The sequence below is a fragment of the Fukomys damarensis genome, unplaced genomic scaffold, assembly GCF_012274545.1.
Source record: "Fukomys damarensis isolate Sample0158 unplaced genomic scaffold, DMR_v1.0_HiC HiC_scaffold_38, whole genome shotgun sequence".
Lineage (NCBI taxonomy): Eukaryota > Metazoa > Chordata > Mammalia > Rodentia > Bathyergidae > Fukomys > Fukomys damarensis.
Genome location: NW_022900950.1, coordinates 71,857,255 through 71,878,948, shown reverse-complemented (window position 1 = coordinate 71,878,948; position 21,694 = coordinate 71,857,255). Strand labels below are relative to the sequence as shown.

Genomic DNA, 21,694 nt, shown 5'->3' with positions numbered 1-21,694 from the left:
GGAAAGAAAAAGAATATATGTAGTACCAATCCTCTTGCTTGGATAATTTTACTTAGTATTTCGTTTTTACTTAGCATTTTTTTTTAAAAAGAGGAGGCATAGACAGGAGCACAGAATTCGTTTAAAATTATGAACCTTTTAAGAAATGCCGCATTCCACTTTGAGCATCAAACCTAAATTTGTCCAGCCTCAAGGAATTTCAAAACATTGGGTCATTCTAGTGATGCTTGTTCAATGGTGGCAAAGTGAAGGTGGAGTCATTCCTCAGGTCAGGGCCAGCCAGACATCGGGGTCCCCTTCTAAAAGCCAAACCTGGTTTAGATGCCCACCTGGCTCTGTAGAGAGTCAGACTGGGCTCTCACTGGGGAGTGGAGGCAAGAGTGGCACCATGTGGAAAGGCACCATTTCCGTGGCCATCAGGAACTGCTGCTAACATCTTACATTTCGACTTAATGATGAAGTTCATCGAGAACATATGCTTATAATCTCTAAGTGATTTAGAGATGGAGCATGTGCTTCAGGGAGTAATAAAAGGAATCATTCTGACTTAGACAAGAATGGGATACAACAACAGGGCACATGGAGGAGAAATCTGAAAGAGAGCAAGAAGAGTCAAACCCAGGAGAGGGACAAGTTTTTCAGCTGTGTGTGGTTAAGGGCTTCACTTATTCATTGGGGGGGTCAAGTGAATAAAGAGTCACATTTAATGTTTCTGTATTTGTGGCATGCATATTCGTAGGTGTGTTTCTATATGTGCACTTAAGATAATTACTTAGAATATTCAATTTTCATTCCATTGTTGTCTAAAAGTGTTCCTTTTTTTTTTTTATTGAGTTTATTGGTACATTTAGGGATACAGTACAGTTACATTCATTGTTGGGAAGGTAAGTTAGGCAGAACTCTGGAAGACATTGGTATAGGAAAAGACTTTATGAACAAATCCTCAGTAGCACGGGAACTAGCAGAAAGAATCAACAACTGGGATCTCATCTTCCTTTTGTTTTTATAAGGTTTTTGAATAAAAACTTTTTGGATAGTGCCATATGTGAGTACTTAAACAAAGTGTATCAATAGATGTAGTTACTATGTCTGCTTGTAGGTCTGTAACTTCATTTCTGATAGTTGAAAAGTCAAAGTGGGAAAACTTGCTGAGCCATGGCATAAAAGTTAAAAAGGAAATCCAGCATGTAAATGTGTCTTATAAGGTAATAATAAACATACTAAAAACAGAAAAAATATAGAAGACATAAACTGTTTTTCACAAGTAGAGAAACAGAATATGGCTAGTAAACATAAGAACAGAGCACTCTTACTAGCAATCAAAAAAAGTAAGTCCTATTAGGTGTCAGTAGTGGTAAAACTTGCCCAGTAACCCACTTAAAAAAAATAGACATGCCTCTTTCAAAGAAAAGATAAACTGAAGGCACATACTGGAAAACTGCATTAAATTTTGATGTATTGCATCAATTTGCACATTAATTGGGAATTTAAAATTATAACTAGTAATCTATAATGACTTTCATATTGAAATATTGCTAATGTGAATATTAATTTATATATATTTTCTGATAAATTATGTCTTGAGAAATGTTTGGAATGAAAGTGAGCATATACTAAAATGTAAATAGCACAATAGCTGAGACATATTACTATGAAGACCATCAGGGATATACCCTGTAATAAAGACCCGATAGATGGACCACTTTAATTTTCTCAAACTGAACTTAGTGATGAACATTTCCTAGATGGCCTTCAGAATGCCTGAGATAGGAGATGGTTTTTCTCCTAAGATAGTTATGTTTCCAGTAGAATTTATCATGTTCAGAGGGAAGCCACTCAAATTGAGGTTGGTGGCTGCCCAAAGTCCCTTTTCTTTGCCAAAGTCATTGTTCTCCCAGAACTCTCTAAGCTGGACTTTACTGCTCCCATTCCAAGGATGCAGGAGTAAATACTGCTTGATTCTTAATCATAAGCAAAAGAAGTCTACAAACAGATCAAATCAGAAAGATATTGAGTAGACTATTAGGCAGAAGTCTGGATACCTTAGCTCAGGTTAAGAAGGAATAATGAAGTTTGGGTAAATCTTGGTACTCCAGCCAAGTACTGTACAGAAAGTCTGTGAAAATACTGAACCCTAGTTATTCCTGTCTCCAGATATGGTGCCCTTGAAAAATGGTTATGCCTGCCATTGCTGTGTTGTTACATAAATAATTTTTTCACTGTTTCACTTATGAAAGCATCGTTAGTTTAATTTAAAGTCTGAGGTAGGTTTAGATACTGAATGAAATGTTGTGTATCTGTAATAAAAGAGATGTGGATCATAGGCGTGTGACTTTTGGCTTTAAATTGTAAGAATTGGGCCCTGCCACCCACCAAGATTCATAGTGTTCCAAAATTGCAACCAGTTTATTTTCTTTTACAGGGCAAGAATCCTTTGAACAAAAGACAAAATAAAAATCCACATCAGAAAATGTTATTTAATGTTGAAAAACATTAGTAAACACTTAGAATCTGTCATCAGAAGAAAGAAGAAAGTAAAAGAGGCATTTTTTTCATTTAAAGCAAGCAACAAATAACATTTCATTGATAATATTAATAAATTAAGAAAGTTAGGTTTGAGTATAGTATTTAAAATTTCAGAGAACCAGAAAATCACAGAAAAGTCAAGAAGAATAAAATGGTTAAAAAAAGATTCACACTAAAGAGAGAATAATATGCCAGGAATAAGACAGTTATAAATATAGTAAAGGTATTAGTACAGTAAGAAAATTCACAGAATGGGCAAAAAAAAAAAACACGCAAAATTTGATGACATTAAGAAGATTATAAAGTATAATTAAAAACTTAAATTATGAAGTATTTGATATCTGGTTCTGAGATCAGCTTTGCAATTCCTTGGTTATGGGGCCTTGGGAAAGTTATTTAAATATATTTTTTCTGTTTTCATTTACAAAATAGTGTTCAAAGCATATTTAGAAATCTCAGAGCCAAATTTGCAAATTTAAATCCTGTAAAAAAAGAAAATTAATGAATTAAGTCTTAAAGATGTAAAAAACAAGAAAATGTAAAATTTAAAAAATCAACTAATTAATGAAGCTAAAGGGACAAATTAGTGAGCCCACAAACATAAACTCTAAAAATAATTGAATAGATAAATAAATTGAAAATGGTTATTTAGAAAAGAGGGAAAACTTAAAAGAAATTTTTAAAATAATATTTTTAGATGAGGTGGTGTGGCAGTAAGGGTATAGTGTCAACTTTATTGATTTTTGGATATGCCTAAGGGATTGGTAGAGCCCACTTCTGGATGCATTTGGGTGGGTCGTGAAGGCATTGCATTGATTTTTGTGTGGTCCCTGGACCTTTCTTCTCTAGAACTGTTCTTGGGCTCTACTTCCTAGCCACCATGACCTGAACTTCTTTTCTCTATCACAACTGATGTTGCTGCCTTGGTGTCACTCAACCATGAATTTACCTCAAAGCATGAGCCGGGATAATCCTATCTTCCTTTAATTTATGAGGGTCAGCTATTAATGTCTCAGTGATAGGAAAAATGACTAATATAGAAAATTGGTACTGGAGAAGTGGGGTCATTGTTCTGATTGTATCTGACCATGTGATGTAGATGTTTTTGGAACTGGTTTTTGGAAGTTTGGAAAAGTTTGGAGATATTGGCTAGAGAATCCCCAGATGCTGTAAGCTGACTTGGTGTGGGTGATTCTGGTCAGATCTCAGAAGACCAAGAGTGTTGATAGAAATGTGATGAGTAAGGCCAAGCTCAGGAGCTTTCAACTGGGAACAAGGACTTACTGGCAATTGAACTAGAAGTCACATATGTTACATTCTGGCAGAAATTTTGTCTAAGACTTTGCAAGAGACTAAGATTGGTGAAATAATCTAGCAGAAGAAATTCAAGACAGTCCAATATATAGACTGTAACATGAGTACTTTGTGGCTGTTTTTAGCTGAATTAGTAGTGAAAATTGAGGGCAAAGGCAGAGCAGAAAATATTTGAAAAACATAAATTTTGGTTCAGAAGGAATCATGTATAAAGTTGGGGTGAAAAGAGGTATGACTCTTAAAAAGATTAGCATCATTAAGAAGAACTCAAGTACTTTACATCAGAACAATAGAAAAGATGGCTTGCAGCCATGTAAGAAAATAGCAAGACACCCCAAGCATAGATGGCTGAGTGATGGGAAGAGAGCATTTGGGCTCTATGCCTAAGAGAATTGATACTCTGGGATTAATTTCATAGTGTTCTCAGAGGCTACTGTAGCATTGTCCAGAGGGTCTTGGTTACTGCCTGTGCTCATGATAGATCTTGGCATCTTCCAGATTTTGTTGGTGAAACCAGTATGGAGAATGCAAGAATTGTGGGATCAGAGAGCCTTTCACTCAAATTTCAAAGGAAGGCTTGGGAGACCAAACTTTGAGTCCCCTAAAGAATAGTACATGAAGCTGTGGAAATAAAGCCAAAGATACAATGGAAAGCACAGGAAGTTGGAGATGCTGGGAATGTGGAAGATCTTTGGAAAGCTGCAGGACATAAGTAGAACCTGCCCAAGACACAGGCCATATGGGGTGCAGTCAAATAAAACATAGGGTCTGGTGAATAGCTTTGGGGTCACCAAAGTCCTCTGAAACTCACATCTAACCACCATATTCTCTGGATAGAGATATGGAGCTATGGACCTTAATGTTTTACTGTAGGATTTCGGTCTTGCTTTGTTCCAATTCTTATATCGCTTTATACTTCTCTCTTGGAAATGTAGTGTTTAACCTGTGCCATTGTACCTAGGAATTATGTAATATGTTTTTATTTTTAGGGAGATTCATGGCTAAGAGATTGCCTTGAGTCTTAGAAGAGACTTTGACTTGAACTTTTGAAAAATGCTGGAACTGTTGAGATTTGGGGAACTGATTGTCACATTTCTGACTACACAGGACAGTGGTATTATGTTAGGCAGCATTATTAACTTATTGCTGTGTTTATTTTGAGAAAAGGTATGATTAACAAAGTTTGTTTGGGTGTGATATGACAGTGGGGGTGATATGACTGCTAGGCTGGAGTATCAACTTCAGAATCTGCCTACGGGATTGGTAGACCGAATTTCTGAGTGTGTCTGTGTATGTCCTGAAGGCATAGCTTTGGGGTCTATGTGTGATCTCTAGCTCCTTCCTCTCTGGAATTGTTCCCTTGCTGTTCTTCCTAGCCACCATAAACTAAACAGCTTGGCTCCTCTCTATCCTTCCATCATGATGTTTCTGCCTTGCAGCCAATAGACCATGGGTTGAAACCCTTCAAAACATAAGACAAATGAATCCTCTCCTCCCGTAAATTGTGAGTGTAGAGTATTTCATCTCAGTGTTGGGCAAGCTGACTAATACAGGTGAAATATAGAAAATACGTATTACAGAAGAATATCATCACAGATAACTTAAAAAATTAACCATATGCAAAAAAGCATTCATCTTTTAATGTTTGAAGAGTTTTTATAAATCAAGAAAAATCTGAAAAAGCCAAGGGAAAAATAGGGAAAGGATGTGAATGTAAAATTTCAAAAGAAAAGAAAAGGATTTGACTACCTAGAATGGACAACTTAAGTAAGAATTAGCATTATAGGAGCTTCCAGGAAGATGGCAGAGCAATAAGAAGCAACAAATCAGCTTCTCTGAGATTTGGAATCCAGACACTGGAAAATAAGAGTTTGTGGAAGAGAAGAAGGAGGGAGGTTGATCCCTTGGACCCAGCAAGGATCTGGAGGGAAAATTGGAGCCTACAGAGAAATTGAAGAGACAGATCACAATGCACAGAGTGAAAGGGAACAATCTGCACTTTTTCCTTAGCTCCTGGCTCATAGCTCACCACAGAAGATGTCCATGGTCAGGGAGCTATGGTCAGGGTGGCAAGAAACATACAGGGTGTTATAAACTAAAGGACTCAGGCCCCACTGCCTTGACCAGAGGCTGGATTCAGCCTGAAATTCTGTGGATTTGAAAATCTCAAAACCTGCACCCAGCTCTAATCATACTGCTGGTGATTATTCAGCATGGATCTGGGCTCTGACTGCCTTCCTTGTCTACCAGCAAGAGCCCAGATCCATGATAAATAATTTCCTTTTTCAGAGTACCATAGTTTTTTTTAATGTAAAGATCTTCCACTTTCTCTGTTAGATTGATTCCTAAGTATCTCATTTTTCTTGATGCTATTGTGATTAGAGCTGGATGAGGGGGATCAAAGAGGATATCAGAATTGGAAAGATAGCTCCTGTTCTTCTATAAGCAAAATGAATATAGTGAAAATCACTTTACTTCCAAAACTGTTATATGGATTTAATGCAATCTTGATCAAAATAACAATAGCGTACCCTCAGAACCAGAGAAAACAATTCTAAAATTCACATGGTACCAGAAGAGATTTAGAACAGCAAAAGCAATTCTGGGCAACAAGGAGAAGGCATCTTGAGAAGAGAGCATCAAAATCCCTGCTGTGAAGTTATGCTATAAACCTACCATGATGAAAACAGCATGATATTGGCCAAAAGTAGACATGAGATCAAAGGAACAGAGTAGAAGATGCAGAAACAGCTCCCAAGCACACTTAACTACCTTATTTTTGACAAAGGGACCAAACACATTCACTGGAACAGAGATAGTTTCTTTAATAAATAGTCCTGAGAAACTGGCTTTCCACATGCCAAAAATAGATCTTAGCCCTATATCTTTCACAGTGCAGCAAACTAAAATAGAAATGGATCAAAGATCTAAATATAAAAACAGAAACACGTAAGTCTGTTGGAAGAAAGAATAGGTAAAACTTCTGAAGACTTAGATGTAGGCAAGGAATTTATGAACAAAACCCTGATCACACAGAAAATACTACAAAGAATCAACAACTGGGTTCATATCAAATTAAAGAGCTTTTACACAGCAAAAGAAACTACCAATAGAGTGAAGAGACAATGTACGAAATGTGAAAAATTTTTACTATCTACCCCTCAGACAAAGGACTAATATATAAAATATATAAAGAGCTGAAGACAAACAGACCTCCCAAATTTGAAGATCCAATCTAAAAATGTACCCCTGAAATGAACATATCTCAGATGAAGTACAACCAGCAAGTAAATATATGAAAAAAATGTTCAATATCAAAAAATTGAAAGAACACCGAGATTCCATGTCACTCCGGAAAGAATGATGATCACCAAGAAATCAACCAATAACAAATGCTGGCTAGGTTGCGGGAGGGAAGGAACCCTTCTCCATTGCTGGTGGGAGTGTAAATTGGTACAACTACTATGGAAATCAGTATAGAGATTTCTCAAAAACCTAAAACTACAGGTTCTATTGACTCAGCTGTCTGTTCTAGGTATCTTCCCAAAAGAGCTAAACAGACGTCATACCACAGCGATGTGTATATACCCACGTTTATCATGGCACAATTTATAATAGTTAAATATTGGAAACAGCCCATATACCCATCAAAAGATGAATGGATAAAGATTATTCATATATAATAGAGCACTACTGTGCATAAAGAAGATAAACGAGTCACTTTTAGAAAAAGGGATGCACCTCAAGATCATAATTTTATGTAAAATAAATCAGACACACAAGTTTAAACATTACACTGTTTCTCTTGTGCTAGAAACCCCAAGGGTTAATAAGGAGCAAAATGGAGGATAGCTATTAGGTAGTGAAAAGAACGTGCTCAAATGCGAAGGGGAAGAAGAGCAAGGGGAAGGAGGAGGAGAGGAAAGGAAATAGGACTAAAAAGAATGGAAGGCAAAAAAAGGAAGGAAAGCTCTTGTAAATAGGAGTAGAAGAAGAGTTTGGAAGGGTGAGAGGGGAATGGGGGAAAAGGAAGAATTAGGATGTATAATGTACAGGTACAATTTCCCTGTGATGAATGTGACCATTATGTATAGCAAATATGTACTAATGAAAAATAAAATTACCCATTATAGAAAAGTGCCTTAAAATATTTACTTATATTATGACCCAAATGTGCTATGTATTATGGAAATCTATACATTAACCTATTAAGCATCTAAGAAAGTCACCACCAGTAAATCATCTACTCCACAGGAAGTACATATCTGAGGTCAGAGCAGCTCACGATGGAGTTGTAATCTCCAGGGAAATTCTGTTATAGCTTGAGAAACAGTAAATAAAGACATAATGTAAGAAACTGGGTGAAGTAGATGAAAAGGGATAAATCAAAATAAATATAAAAAGACAAATTCATAAGGAGCCTTACTGACTATTCTACTATTTTATAGGCTTTGTATCATGGCCCGAATTTGAAAGCAGTCATAGACATGTATCGGGGATTAATCCACCATGTTAAATATCAACTTGGCCTTTGGAGGACCAGACAAATTATCAACCTTGCAGAGCTAGAGGAATGGATGGACAGAAAAAAGTGTGAGTGATGTATCCATTTCTGCTTTGAGTTTGGAATTAATTTAGGTGCTGAAGGTTTGCGTGTAATTATCTGTGACAAACAGAGATAGACTATATTTTATATTCCTGTAAGCTGTTTTCTTTTTAAGGTGGCATATATACTATATGGTTAGATTAATTCATTAGGGTCTTCTCTTCATCAGCTACCAAAACCTCATTCTGTACAAACAAAGCACAAAAAACAGATTTAAATGAGAATAAATACCAGACAATATGAATCACCACTGCTGCAGAGATCTAGGGAACATGAAATAGGAACAATATTTGCCTCCAGAGGATAGATTAGCACCTATAACAAAGACATTGGGTGCTCTGCTTTAAGTGGCATTCCTGGGAGACTTTGCCTGATGGGTTTAGCCTGAGTCATAAGTCTAGCACTTTGCACTGGGAAAGTCAGGAACCTTGAGAGTTACAGAGAGGCTCTGTGCACTGCAGGTTGCACTCCAAATGAAAATTTAAATATTGATACATAAAGATAATTAATTAGCACTGAGCAGAAAACCTCCACCTGTGACCTATGGGAGTTGGGATTTCTTCCCAGAACAAGGTCCCCGATTTACAGCTTAACTTTCAGAGCTTCCTAAATTCTATTTGTGTTTGGTGACTCAAGTATCATTTAGGATGAGGATAGATGATTCGACTCAGTCTTTTGCGCAAAAAATTATGAAAGTAAATTATACATAATTTGAAGTGTCTCATAGCTTTATAAAATTTATGGCGGACTGAGCTGATTATAAAGTGTTTCACATGCTGGAAGACAAGTACTGTGTTCATCAACGAATACCTGCTATTGCTAAAAACAAAGTTTTCCCTGAGTTTATTTGTTATGATAAAACTTTATCTTTTTACAAATAACTAAAATAACCAGAATCATCTGTGTTGGAAAGATTCCCTTTCTTTTGCTGGAAGTTGAGGAGAGAAGTGTGTGTGTGTGTGTGTGTGTGTGTGTGTGTGTGTGTGTGTGTGTGTGAAAAATGAGAGATACTCTCTTTTTGTGGGAGTGGAGGAGAGAGGTGTGTGTGTGTGTGTGTGTGTGTGTGTGTGTGTGTGTGTGTGTGTGTGAGCATGAGCATGTGTGTGTGAGAGAGAGATAATTGATTTCAAGCTAAGGTTCTCTTTGAATAAATGTTTATTAAAAAGTGAGAGGTGACCCAGTAGAATAGGTGGAGGAAGAATGTCCCAGAAAGATGGATCAGTAAGCACCAGGGCTTCAATTGGTCATGTTGGAGGAAGCAAGGAGATTGGTATTACTGAAATTGTGCATGAGAGCAGAACATAATGAGACTGGAGAAGTGGTGTGGAGCAGCAGTTGTGTCAGATTTCACAGATCATTGTACTTTACCGTGAGAGAGTTGGGAAGCTCTCAGTGCACAGTGGACAGGGACCTATGGAATTTATGTGGGACTTATCTCTTTGATACTTTTGCTGAAAATAGGCTGACATGAGGGAAAAAAATGAAAACCTTCAGTTAGGACACATGGTGCTCTGTCTAATGTAGGATCTGAGTGGTAAATCATCTCATTGAATGAAGAATTATCAACCACAGCATCCTTTTATATTGACTGTTTAAGTGACCCTAATATTCTCAGACTTTGCAAGTTACTTGTCTCCCTGTTCCTTAGAAAATTCCCCTTTCCTTTTGTTTATTGATGGCTAATTGGGTGATATGCTGAAAAATATCTGTGCATGTTTTTAAGCATATTTCAATCATTCAAAAATTTCATCAATTTTCATGGTTTAAGTTTTATATTTACCCCAATTACACTAGCCTAGTATATAAATTATGTCTGTGTATTTTGCTGCAAGTTTGCTTGTAGAGTACAATATGCAGATTAGGGGTATTGTTACATATTGATACAGCCAACAAAGTTATAGTGTTAGTATGTGCATCACTCTGATCTTATAAGAAACATGGAAAGCTGATTGATTCCAAGAAAAACTAATAGATACTTGTATTTTGTGAAGAATACTGTATTTACATACTTTAAAAAAAAGGAAAAAGTAACACTCTTTGTATCTTAGTTTGGGTTTTTTTCAGGATGAGATCCTGAGACAAGAATTCGAGCACAACTAACTTACTTAGAAATGTAACTCTGAAATTAGTTAGTGGAATACGGAAGGAATGCAGGAAAGGGACAGAAGTCAAAAAAGATTGCATTGTCAAGAGAACTCAGGAACACAGTGGAGCCTACTTCCTGTAAGGGCAAGGCGTTCATGTGCCAAATCTCTATAGACTCTGGCTGAGGGCTCTGCAGTGGGGCGGAGTCTTGATTTCCCACTCTGTCTGGCTTGCTGCACAGGTGAGCAGAGTGAAGCCCTGTGCCAGGAGGTGCCTCTAGGCAGATGCTGGTGCTTCCAGGTTATCTCAAAATGCAGAGAAATGTAAGAGACAGGGAGGCATGGATCGAGGCACCCAAATCAATGGCTTCAGTTTGCCTATTTGAAAAGAGAAAACCATGTAGATATACTAAGTATAAATTTGTTTTACTGCTGCATTTTCAGATCTAGAATAACTATAATATTTGGCCAATGAATAAATATTTCTTGAATTTGTTCATGTCTCATTACTATCCCCTTCGATTGAATGAAAGAGAGAATGAGTAGAAAATTTAAATCAGTAAGATTGAGTTCCAGGATGATAAAACTTCTGTTCAAAACCACTCTGATGCCTGTTGTCATTGGGAACCTATATATCAAAGCTAAGTTGTAAATAGTCCCTGTCATCCTGTATATGTTGAGTAATAATCAGTTTCATGAGGTTAATCCTATATACTTCTGAATAGTCTTTTTGATGATCTTCAAAAAGTATCATCCTTTGGAAAAAAATACATTTATGTAGAAGTAGATCTACAAATGGTATGTGTCAGTGCTCTTGATACAGGAGATAGAAGACAGATATCCTAGCTAAGTGATTTTCCATGATAGCCTGGAGCCGGGGTGGCAAAGCACCTTAAACAAGGAACTGAGAACACATGAACTCAGTGAGCAAAATGTTGACATTTCTCCTAATTAGGGAACAAATTGGACACAGAATAAGCAGTCCAACGTGGAATCAGCAATTTAAGCAGTTAGAATGTGAGTTGGAAGCCAAAACAAGATGAAAAATTAGAGGAGTTAATAAATGCATACTGAATGGGTCAGCAAGAGCCAGACCCACAGAAATCCTAACATTGCTGGTAAGGTTGTGGACAAAAAGGACTCTCATACATTGCTGATGGGAATGCAAATTGGTACGACCATTACAGGTGGGAACAGTATGGTGGTTTCTCCAAAAACCCAAAATAAATCCATCATGTGATCCAACTATCCCAGGTCTTGGTATAAATCCACAGGAAATAATAAGCACACTGAAGATGTGCCTGCATCCCTGTGTTTACTGAAGTATTATTCACAATAGCTAAGATACAGAATCAGTGTAGTGCCCACTGATGAATGAATAAAGAAAAAGCATATTTGAGTTTCATTCAGCCACGAAGAAGAATGAATTTTTATTCTTTGCAGCAAGATGGAGATGGAACTGGAGGATATTATGCTAAGTAATATGAGCCAGACATGGGTAGACATATTTTACCTGATTATCAGTTTGGGAAGTGGAATTTGAGAGAAGAGAAAAGGAGGTTGGGTTTGATCCATGAATACTGTGTATGTGTATTGACATAGCACACTGAACCCCTTTAATAGGTAAAATGGTTACATCTTAGTCTAAAATAAAATTGGAAAGCTGTGTGTTAGGAAGTGGTTTGAGCATTGATATGCATAGTCTCTGATCAGTGGTCACACAGTCAGAATGGAGGCACCTGGTGTTCTCATGGGGGAATGCAGTTTGGTTTCACTGCGGTGGAATGGGGGAAGGAGGGAGAGCCTTGCTGTCTAGCATTTGTCAGTAGGAGACACATTGTTTCTCTCATCATGGAGGCTTTTCATTAGACGTGAGAATAAAACTAGAGTTCAAATTTCTTCAAATTCAGATGAACCTTTCAGATGCCTTATACTTGGTATATTATTCATAAAGACAATATTTTCTTTAACCTTTTGTTCTTTTAGTTTATGAAACAATGTTTGCCAAGAGAGAACATTGGCAAGGATTAGAGAGAAGCGAGCTCCTTAAGTATTTCAATGACTGTGGTCACTTCCCAACCCAGAAACAAATAGACGATTACTGGGACATGGCCTGTAGAGGTGAGTAGTTTTTCATTTCTTTTTTTTTTTCTTCGTTTCCTTCTGTCTTCTGTGTCTTACTTTTCTTTCCTGTTCATTCTCTTGCTTTTATTTTGTTTCAGAAGTTCTTTGTCCTTAAAATTCTTTGCATTTGAGCTTAATATATTGAAAAAAGACAGGTTGAAATTAATTAATAGTTTTTTGGCGGTAGTGATGCTTTTAGCTTTTATAACGTTTAAATATATATTTTGATATAATGTCAGTTACAACCAGCTGAGTATATATCAATCAGCAGATTTTAAATATCGATGCTGACAATCTTTTTCCTGAACAGATGTGTTACTGATGAACATAATCAAGATTAAATATATAAACATCATAATCTATTTTAATATAACAGAATTTTACAATAAGAAAATATTTTATTTTCTGAACTGTTAATAAAGGATAGCATTGTCTGAGAATATTTAATAAATCATATAGAGGAACATTTTTTTTCCTTAAAATCTAATGGAGGGATGGGAATTGCAATCAGGGTGTGAAAAATCCCAGTGCATTTTCCTTAACACGTGAAGCTTCTCCTTGATTTTCCTTTATTTCGATTCCTAGATTTATTGAAGTGCAATTGACAAAAACACTCAAGGTGATAATTTTATATATGCATGCATCGTGTAATGATTACCCCAATCAAGTTAATCAACATACCTGTCAGCATGCATAGTTGCCCTCTGCATGAGTGAGGTGTGTGTGTGTGTTGAAGACACTTAAGATCCTCTTTATTCTTCCAATCAGTGAACATAGGATGCCTTTCCGTGTATTTATGTCTTCAATTTCTTTCATCCATACCTTTATGGTCTTCATTGTAGAGATCTTTCACCTTCTTGTTTAAATTTATTTCTAAGCATTTTATTTTTCTTGATGCTATTATACATGAAATTATTTTCTTAATTTCTTATTCAGATAATATATATATATATATAGAGAGAGAGAGAGAGAGAGAGAGAGAGATACAATTTATTTTTGTATGTTAAGTTCTCTCTTTATATTCATGCTCTTAGGGCCTTCTGATATGTTCAGGAATGTGTCCATAATTTAATCAGTTTGAAAAGATAAATATTTCAAGACCTTTTTTGATATAGAAAAAGGGCTCCCTCCAGTAAGGTGTATTAGTTACCTTATGTTGCTGGGAAAAATATCTGACAGACACAATTTAATGGAGAAAAGTTCAGAGATTTTAGTCCGTGGTTGGTTGGCTCCAAGGTAGGACAAGTGGCGAAAGGGCATGGGAAACATCTGCCCACCTCATGGCAGCTCAGAAGGGCTGGAAAGACCCAGAAAGGAAGTGCCAGAGACCAGATACTGTCCCCAAGTTCACCTCACATTGGCCCACTCAGACCAACCCGGAAGTGTGCCTTTCTAGTCTCCTGGGTTTCTCTCAAGCCCATCAAGCTGACAGTAAAGATTAACCATTGCAGAAGGTGTGAATAAAGTCAGAATATCAAGACTGAAGCTTCATTGTATTTTCACAGTTTTCTTCCTTTATCCTTAGTCCACATTTATCTAGTTCTCTACTTGTGGACTTTCTTTTGACACTGTTATATCTCTCATGCTTACAAGAATTTTCTCAAGTTTGATAGATATTTATTCACCCATTGGAATCAGCATCCAAATCATTTTTCATTTCAGTGGGCATGACTAGTTTGTTTGACTTTGTACTATTGACAAAGATTCTGAAGATAGAAGATGTGGAAAATATTGTAATGCATAAAATTTCTAAGAAATACCAATAATGAGCATCTGATATATATTTTTCAAGTTTTTCTGGGCATATGAAATTATTTTTATGAAAACTTTCTATTTCTTACATATTATTTGAACATCTGATTCTGTCACATTATCATATTCATGTTTCCAAGCTATAAATGTATTTTATAACATAATTTATGATCGAATAATCTGCTTTAAGCATATTCCACACTGTACTTACTGTTGTATTTTGTTTCCTTTAAATAATAAATAATAAAATTTAGAAAATAAAACGTAGGAAAATATAATCAATCAAGTATTTCAGAAGTTTACACACTGGTGTTAGTAACAAAATATTGGGATTTTTTTCAAGTTAGTACAGTAGTTCCATAGGAATACTGATTACTTTGGAATATCGCATAGTGAATTAGATTTAGAGCATGGCTTTGGTATTAGCTTGTCTGGGGACATGGTTTCTATTGAGATGTCCCCCAGAAGCTCCATGTGCTTGTACTTGGGGCTTTTGAGAGGTGACTGGATCGTGAGGACTTCACAGTCAGCAGTGGTGAGTTGACAGCTTGGTGTGATGTTGGCAGGGGGAGCCTGGTCACCAGAGGCGGGTCACTGGGCGGGGCAGCCTGAAGGTCCTGCCTCCCTCTGCTGCCCCTCCCTACACTCTCTCTCTGCTTCTTGCCGCCATGCCACGAGCAGCATTTCCTCTCGCAGGCCCCTGTGCCATGCTGTCCTGCCCTGGAGCCAGCTATGGATTGAAACCTCTACACACTGTGAGTCAAAATAAAATTTGCTCTCTTAAATTGAGGGTGTTGGGTATTTTGTCCCAGAGATGAAGAAAAAGCAACTAAGACATCTGGGTTGCTTCTTGGCTGTACCACTTACTAGCTGTTTTCCGGCAAGCTGTTTATCCCTCCTGGGCCTTGTTTTTTTTCAGCTACAAAAGTAAGATAAAGTCTAAGTCATTGGAAGGTTGTGAGAGTTGAATGAAATCAATGATGCAAAATATATATTCTGTTTTAAGTGCTCAGTAAAGGTTCTTACTACTCACTATCAACTTTATCTATTCTTATTACTATATTTCTAATAGTCATTTTTACTCTGAAAATGTTTAACTATTGAACCTAATTGTATGGTGACCCATTTTAATAGAGATTTTCATTTAAATTTCATCCATTGTCTTCCACCCATATAGTAATCTGTTTCAATTATTATAATGAACTTTGTGGTAAAGAAGGTGATATACTTATTTATGCTGATTGTACAGATGAAGGGACAAAAGCTCAGAAAGAGACTTTTCCAAGTTCATGGATAAGCTGAAACCTTAACTTGGTCCATTCACTCCAAAGTTAATGCTCTTTTGGTTTTATTATGTGCTGGTATTTTAAAAATCAATGCTACAAAACCATAATTAGATAGCTGGTGAAAATATTCTTGACTGTAAGGGCTGCCTTTTACTAATCTTTTACAGACTACCTTTATGCCATGTGATGCAGTAAATTTTATGTAAATTTTGAATCTGTTAAAATTGTACAGGGCTGGGGATTTAGCTTAGTGGTTCTACAGCCTGCATCTCTCAAGTGCAAGGACCTGAGTTCTATCCCTGGTACCCCCCCAAAAAAAAACTGTGCAAAATTTATAATTTTCAAAGAAAACTTCATTTTTAAAACATTTTGTTTGCATTCTCATGTCCAAGATGATCGGGAAGCCTTCTCTTATAGAAGAGAGCACTACAATTTTAATTTTGTCTAATTATATTACTCCATCCTGTTAAAAATTCTTTTGGTGCATGGGAAGCTTTCATTTAAAATGGAGAAAATATCCTAACATAATGATAAGAAAACAAGATTTATGGGAAAAGCAAAAGTAATGGATTTCTGTTTGCTCGTGATATATATATTCTATTTTAAGAGCATTGGATTTTATGCATTTTTAGATTGTCAGTCATCTTCATTCATACTGACTTTTTTGATTGTGGGTAATAGCTGCAGATATGCAACCTACGCATTTTCTCATCCGGTAGAACATTTCACCTAATACATTATAGTTAATTCAGTTGATTAACTTCTTCAGTGTATGACACCAAGTAGGTCAGATTCCTAAAGCTGTCTGTATGTCTTCAGGTATTTTTAGCTTTTTTTTTTCATTCTTTATTCTTATCACTATGGTAACAACAAAAACTTGTGAGTGAGCACATGATTTATGTTTGAAAATCTTCCTTTGGGGGAATGAAGCAACTGTGGGCTGCATGTATGGACTGATCTTAAAAGCTATAAACTCTGCAAACATGAAAACCTCTGCTTGAGTTCATTTAAATTCCAAGGAAGGAAACCAGTAGCAATAGAGTAGCATATGACAAAGTAAGGAAAACAATACACCATGATTCTGTATTATATATTCATACATCATCCCCCTCTTTAGAAGTCTGAACTTTGTAGGTTTCTCAGTATTTTTCCCAATATGCATATAGAACTTTAGTTCATTTTCTGCATTTAAAATAATAAGAAAACTCAACAGTGAAGATACATTCATTTTTTTAGTGTAGATCCCTAGACAGTAATCTTAAAAACATGCAAGGTATGTGTATATTATTTAGCCAGTCTTTATGCTTTCTGTTTGCAAAAACGATAACCTGTGAAGTGATGTTAATTTATTTGAGACTCCCCGGCTAGTTAGTGGCAAATCGTTACTAAATCCTGGGCCTCCTCTACCACTGAGCACATCATCTGCCCACACAGGCTGGCAAGGCTGTATTTTCTGATACTTTAGGAAAACATGGTTTTGCGTTATTAAATGGGAAACATACAATTATTTTTTCTCTTATTTTTCACATGAACAGGCACTCTAACAAAGTTTTAATAATGTAGAAAATAGATTAAAACAACTTTTAAAAAGATGATAGAGGATTGTAGGGCATAAGAAATATGAGATTTGCAAACTCTCATGGCAAAAGGACCAAGTATCAAGAAGTGTGAGACAAAAGCTCCATTTCAAATAACTTGTAAAAGTGAAATTTAACATATTTCTTCATAAAATGTTTGGAAAATACACATTAAAACAAAAGGAAAAATGAAAAAAACAAAAAGAAAAATCAGTAATCCTGCAATTTTCTGTTTCAGATGGCCTGAGGCTTTTGACCAGGCCTAGTTTAGGTGGCCAGGTTTTACAAGGCCTCACCAGGCAGCCCTCAGCATTTGTGGAATGCATCTGGTAATTTATCCTCCCTTCTTAATGCCGTATAAATGCAATCCCTTTCTCTTCATGGTGATAGTACAAATCTTAATCCATGGACCCACTGGTTTTCCATAATGATATTTTTTTTAATTTTTGGTTTTCATTCACTAGAGATTTAATTTCAGGCAATTTGGCTTTTTGTTCTCTTTTCTTGATATTGCTAAATAAGGGTGGTGGGCAGGCAACCTCGAATGTTGCCAAGGCCTCAGGCAACTGATGTGCTTTTCACTTCTGTAGTTCTGTCATTTCTGGAAATAGCTTGTAAGTATGATTTTACAATACTCAAGTCTATCTGACTGGTACCTGATGCTTACCTATGTTTTTGAGGTTTATCTGTGCTGTTCAATTTAAGAAAACTTCATTCTCTTTTATTTCCAAATAATGTTCCAGTGTATGGACAAGCCACATTTAGTTTAATCATCAGTTAATGTATATTTGTATTGTTTCTAGTATTTTATTATAATGAGTAATGGTACTATGGATGTCTTATTGTATTTTTATTTATATTTCTCTTTTAATGAGTTTTGTTGAGCATTTTTTCAAGTGCTTAGTAGATATTTCTATATCTTCTATAGAGGAATCTATTCAACATTTTGTTGTTTTAATTGAGAGGCATTGTTTTCTTAAATTAGTAGTATTCTTTCCATTCTGGCTATTAATTTCTTATCAGATAAATAATATTGCATATCATATAAATATATTTTTCCCATTCTGAGCTTTATCTTTCCATTTTTTAATAATATGTCTAAAGATCAAAAGTTTTTATGTTTTGTGAAGTCTAGTTTCATCATTTTTCCCCCACTGGAGTAGGTATTTGATGTAATATTTAAGAAATTTTTGCTTGCCACAAAAATAACAAAGACTTTTATCCATGTTTTGTGTTTATGATATTTTATTGCTTAGCTCTTACTTTTTGGTTTGTGGTTTTCTTTTAAATTATTTGCATATTAGAATATTAAGTTTTTCTGCATATAGTTTGAACTTGCTGTTTTTAATGCAGTCTGACAAACTATATCTTTAGTTCATTCGCATAGGTAAAATAATAGATATGGTTGGATTTATATGTGTCATTTTACTGTTTGTTTCATGTCATTCACATCTTTATTCTTCATTTCTTCTTTACTGCTTTCGTGTGCATTATGCATACATACTTTTAGTTTGCCATTACAATTACATTGTGAATTTTTAAACTTAAAAATTGTGTTTTGTTGTATCTCTAGGGATTTCAACGTACAACTTAATTTATTACAATATTGTTTCAATTAATATTAAAATTGTTCCAGTGATATGATACATAGCAACTCTACCTCAAAATAACTGCTTCCCTGTTTTTATTACTGTCGTATGTTTCACATATATAAAATTTATAAACCTAGCAATAGTTTTATAATTATGTTCTTATGTAATCATACAGTTTTAAGGAGTTAAGAGAAGAAATGTAAAAATGTTTTATGTAGTTTATGTGTGTGTGTGTGTGTGTGTGTGTGTATATATATATATATATATATATATATATATATATATACATACATACATATCTTTGTTTAAATTACCGTCTGGTATCTTATCCTTTCAGTGGTGTTCTAACAGTGAATTATTTCAATCTCATTTAATCTGAGAATGTCTTTATACTTTGAATTTTGAAGAATAGTTTTGCTGGATATAGAATTCTTGGTTTTCAGTTTTATTTGTTAGTCAATATTTGAATCTATCCTTCTAGTACTACTTTCCAAGCATCATTAGTTTTGTGGAGAAATCAGTCATCGATCTTATTTTTGTTTCCATCGATGTGAAGGAGGTGTTTTCCCCCCTTTTTCCTTCTCATTTCAATACTATTTCTTTTTCATTCATCACTTTCACTATGGTGTGTTTAGATGTGAATCTTTTTGTGTTTGTTTATTATATTTGGTGTTCACTGAATTTCTTAGGTTTGTAGATTTTTAAAATCACATTTGGCAGTTTTTCAGCCAAATTTTTTTTCTGCACCCTTCTCTCTCCTCTTGTGTAACTTCCATTAACTGTAAAGAAGTATGCTTTCAAGTTGTCCTGGAGGTCTCTAAGGCTGTTCATTTATTTTTAGTCTTCTTTTGTTTTGTTCTTCCAATTAAATAAGATTTATTGAACCATCAACAAATTTATTATTTGTTCTTTTTCAAATATTTATTCAGCTCATTGTGTGAATTTCTCATTTTATTATTGCAGTTTTAAGCTCTAGAAACTGTTTAGTTCATTTTCCTGAATCCTATTTCTGTTGATAGTCCTTTGAGTAATTCATCATATTTCCTTTCATTCTTTAAGTATAGTTTATGTTCAGTATTTGAAACATTTATAATAGCATTGTTGAGGTCTTTTGACTGCTAAATGGAATACCAAGGCCAGTTAGATTTAATTTTTACTGAATTTTTTTTTCTCAGAGTATATGGGAACACGTTCTTATTTCTTTGCATGTCTCATTTTTATTTAGTTTTGGGTACTAGATATTTTATGTACTGAAACTATGATCTTTCCCTGCTGCAAGATTTATTAATTTATTTAGTAACGTAGCCTGATCTTAACATGTAGAATCTGATTTGTGTTCCACAGTGTTTGGCTGTTCATTTCTCTAATATGTTATTTAATAGTTTTTTTCTTTTAAGAGTGTCTGCTCTAAGGCCGACTTTGTATCTGCTCATAGATATACAGTAGGCAGCCAGTGATTAGATATAGCAGTTACTTAAACATCTTGAGCTCATGCAGTTTCCAATCTCTCCCTGTGGATCTGTGTGTGATTTGGGGAAAGCATTCAATGTTCTTTAATGTTTATGTTTGCCTCGTATTTCACTCTCTGTTGTGACTCTTGGGTCTTCTCTTTTCCTCCTCTTTCTCCTCATCCTCCCTCCCCCTTGTTATTTTTAGACAAGGTCTCCTTATGTAGTTCAGGATCTCCTTGAACTCACTGTGTATCTCAGGCTGACCCTGAAGTCAAGGTGATCCTCCTGCCTTAGCCTCCTGAGCGCTGGGATTATAGGTAAGTGACAGCATGCCTGGCTCCAGACTTGTTTTTATTCAATTTATGGCAACCCTTGGGTGGTTTCAACTCAGATGGCACCTCAGGCCAGCAGAACTTTCCCCCATTTGTCTACTACTAAGTTTGTTTTATGCACTGTCAATGCCAGTGTTCTTTTCTGTTTCTTCCAATCAATTTAATTTCATATGATGGCTAAGAAAATCCTCACTTTAGGCATGCTGATAGTGGTTCAGGTCTTTGTATTTCTGTCAAGAATCGGTTAAGTAGAGTGTGGGGCCTGGAGATCCACATGTGTTTGCTAGAGAAGAACAAAATGTTTAGAAGTGTGGAGGCCAGTAGATGAGTAGAATCTAAGCACAAAACTGGATGATCAGAAATGAGGCACCAAAGTTGAGTGAGAAACATGGTTAGCATCAGGAAAGCCCAACACCTATCCTGCTGGCAAAAGCAGTGAGAATATTCATTCTTCTATTCACCCATGAAATGGGTGAATGAGTGATTCTGCCATGAGCTCCTTTGCAGAATTTGAGGTATTTGTATTATGCAGCAGTTGATCACTTGACAATTGTTTGATGCTTGTCCTACCTGTCTGATGGGTCTACTGCTAAGTCTTATGAATCTACGGATCCTATGTGTTATGAAGATATGAAGATTTTGGCAGTGGTGTCTACAACCCTTTTCTAACAGCATCCTACTTTTCCGGTATTTAGTAGATATTCTGTAAAGATTTCAGCCATGAGAGACAAAAAAAAAAAATACATATTCTTCTCTGAGTGATAATTTTAGGGATAAGTCATACAATCAAAGGAAATGCCAAGGATATACTAGATGGACACCTTCCTTGGTGAGGCAGTCCAGAATATATTTTCAAATGAAATTGTTGTTTATAAATATTTTCAAAAACCTCTTTTGAACATTTATAGTCTGTGAAATGAACTATGGTTCAGCAACCTCAGAGTCCTCCTGATAACTAGAGGGTCATACACATATGGAAGGAGATGAATAAGTGTCCACAGTGTTTATTTATATGTACATCAAGTGCTAAGGTGATATATATATATATAT

At 35.6% G+C, this 21,694-nt stretch overlaps 1 protein-coding gene across 3 annotated transcripts in view; it reads left to right on the top strand.

The window, feature by feature from the left end:
- Iqcm (IQ motif containing M) overlaps positions 1–21,694 on the top strand; it is a 503,902-nt gene that overhangs the window by 206,061 nt on the left and 276,147 nt on the right. For all 3 annotated transcript variants that reach the window (XM_010632730.1, XM_010632731.1, XM_010632732.1), the window contains exons 11-12: positions 8,289–8,433; positions 12,517–12,651. In XM_010632730.1, coding sequence (XP_010631032.1) covers positions 8,289–8,433; positions 12,517–12,651 — 280 coding nt within the window. The remainder of the gene's footprint in view (positions 1–8,288; positions 8,434–12,516; positions 12,652–21,694) is intronic.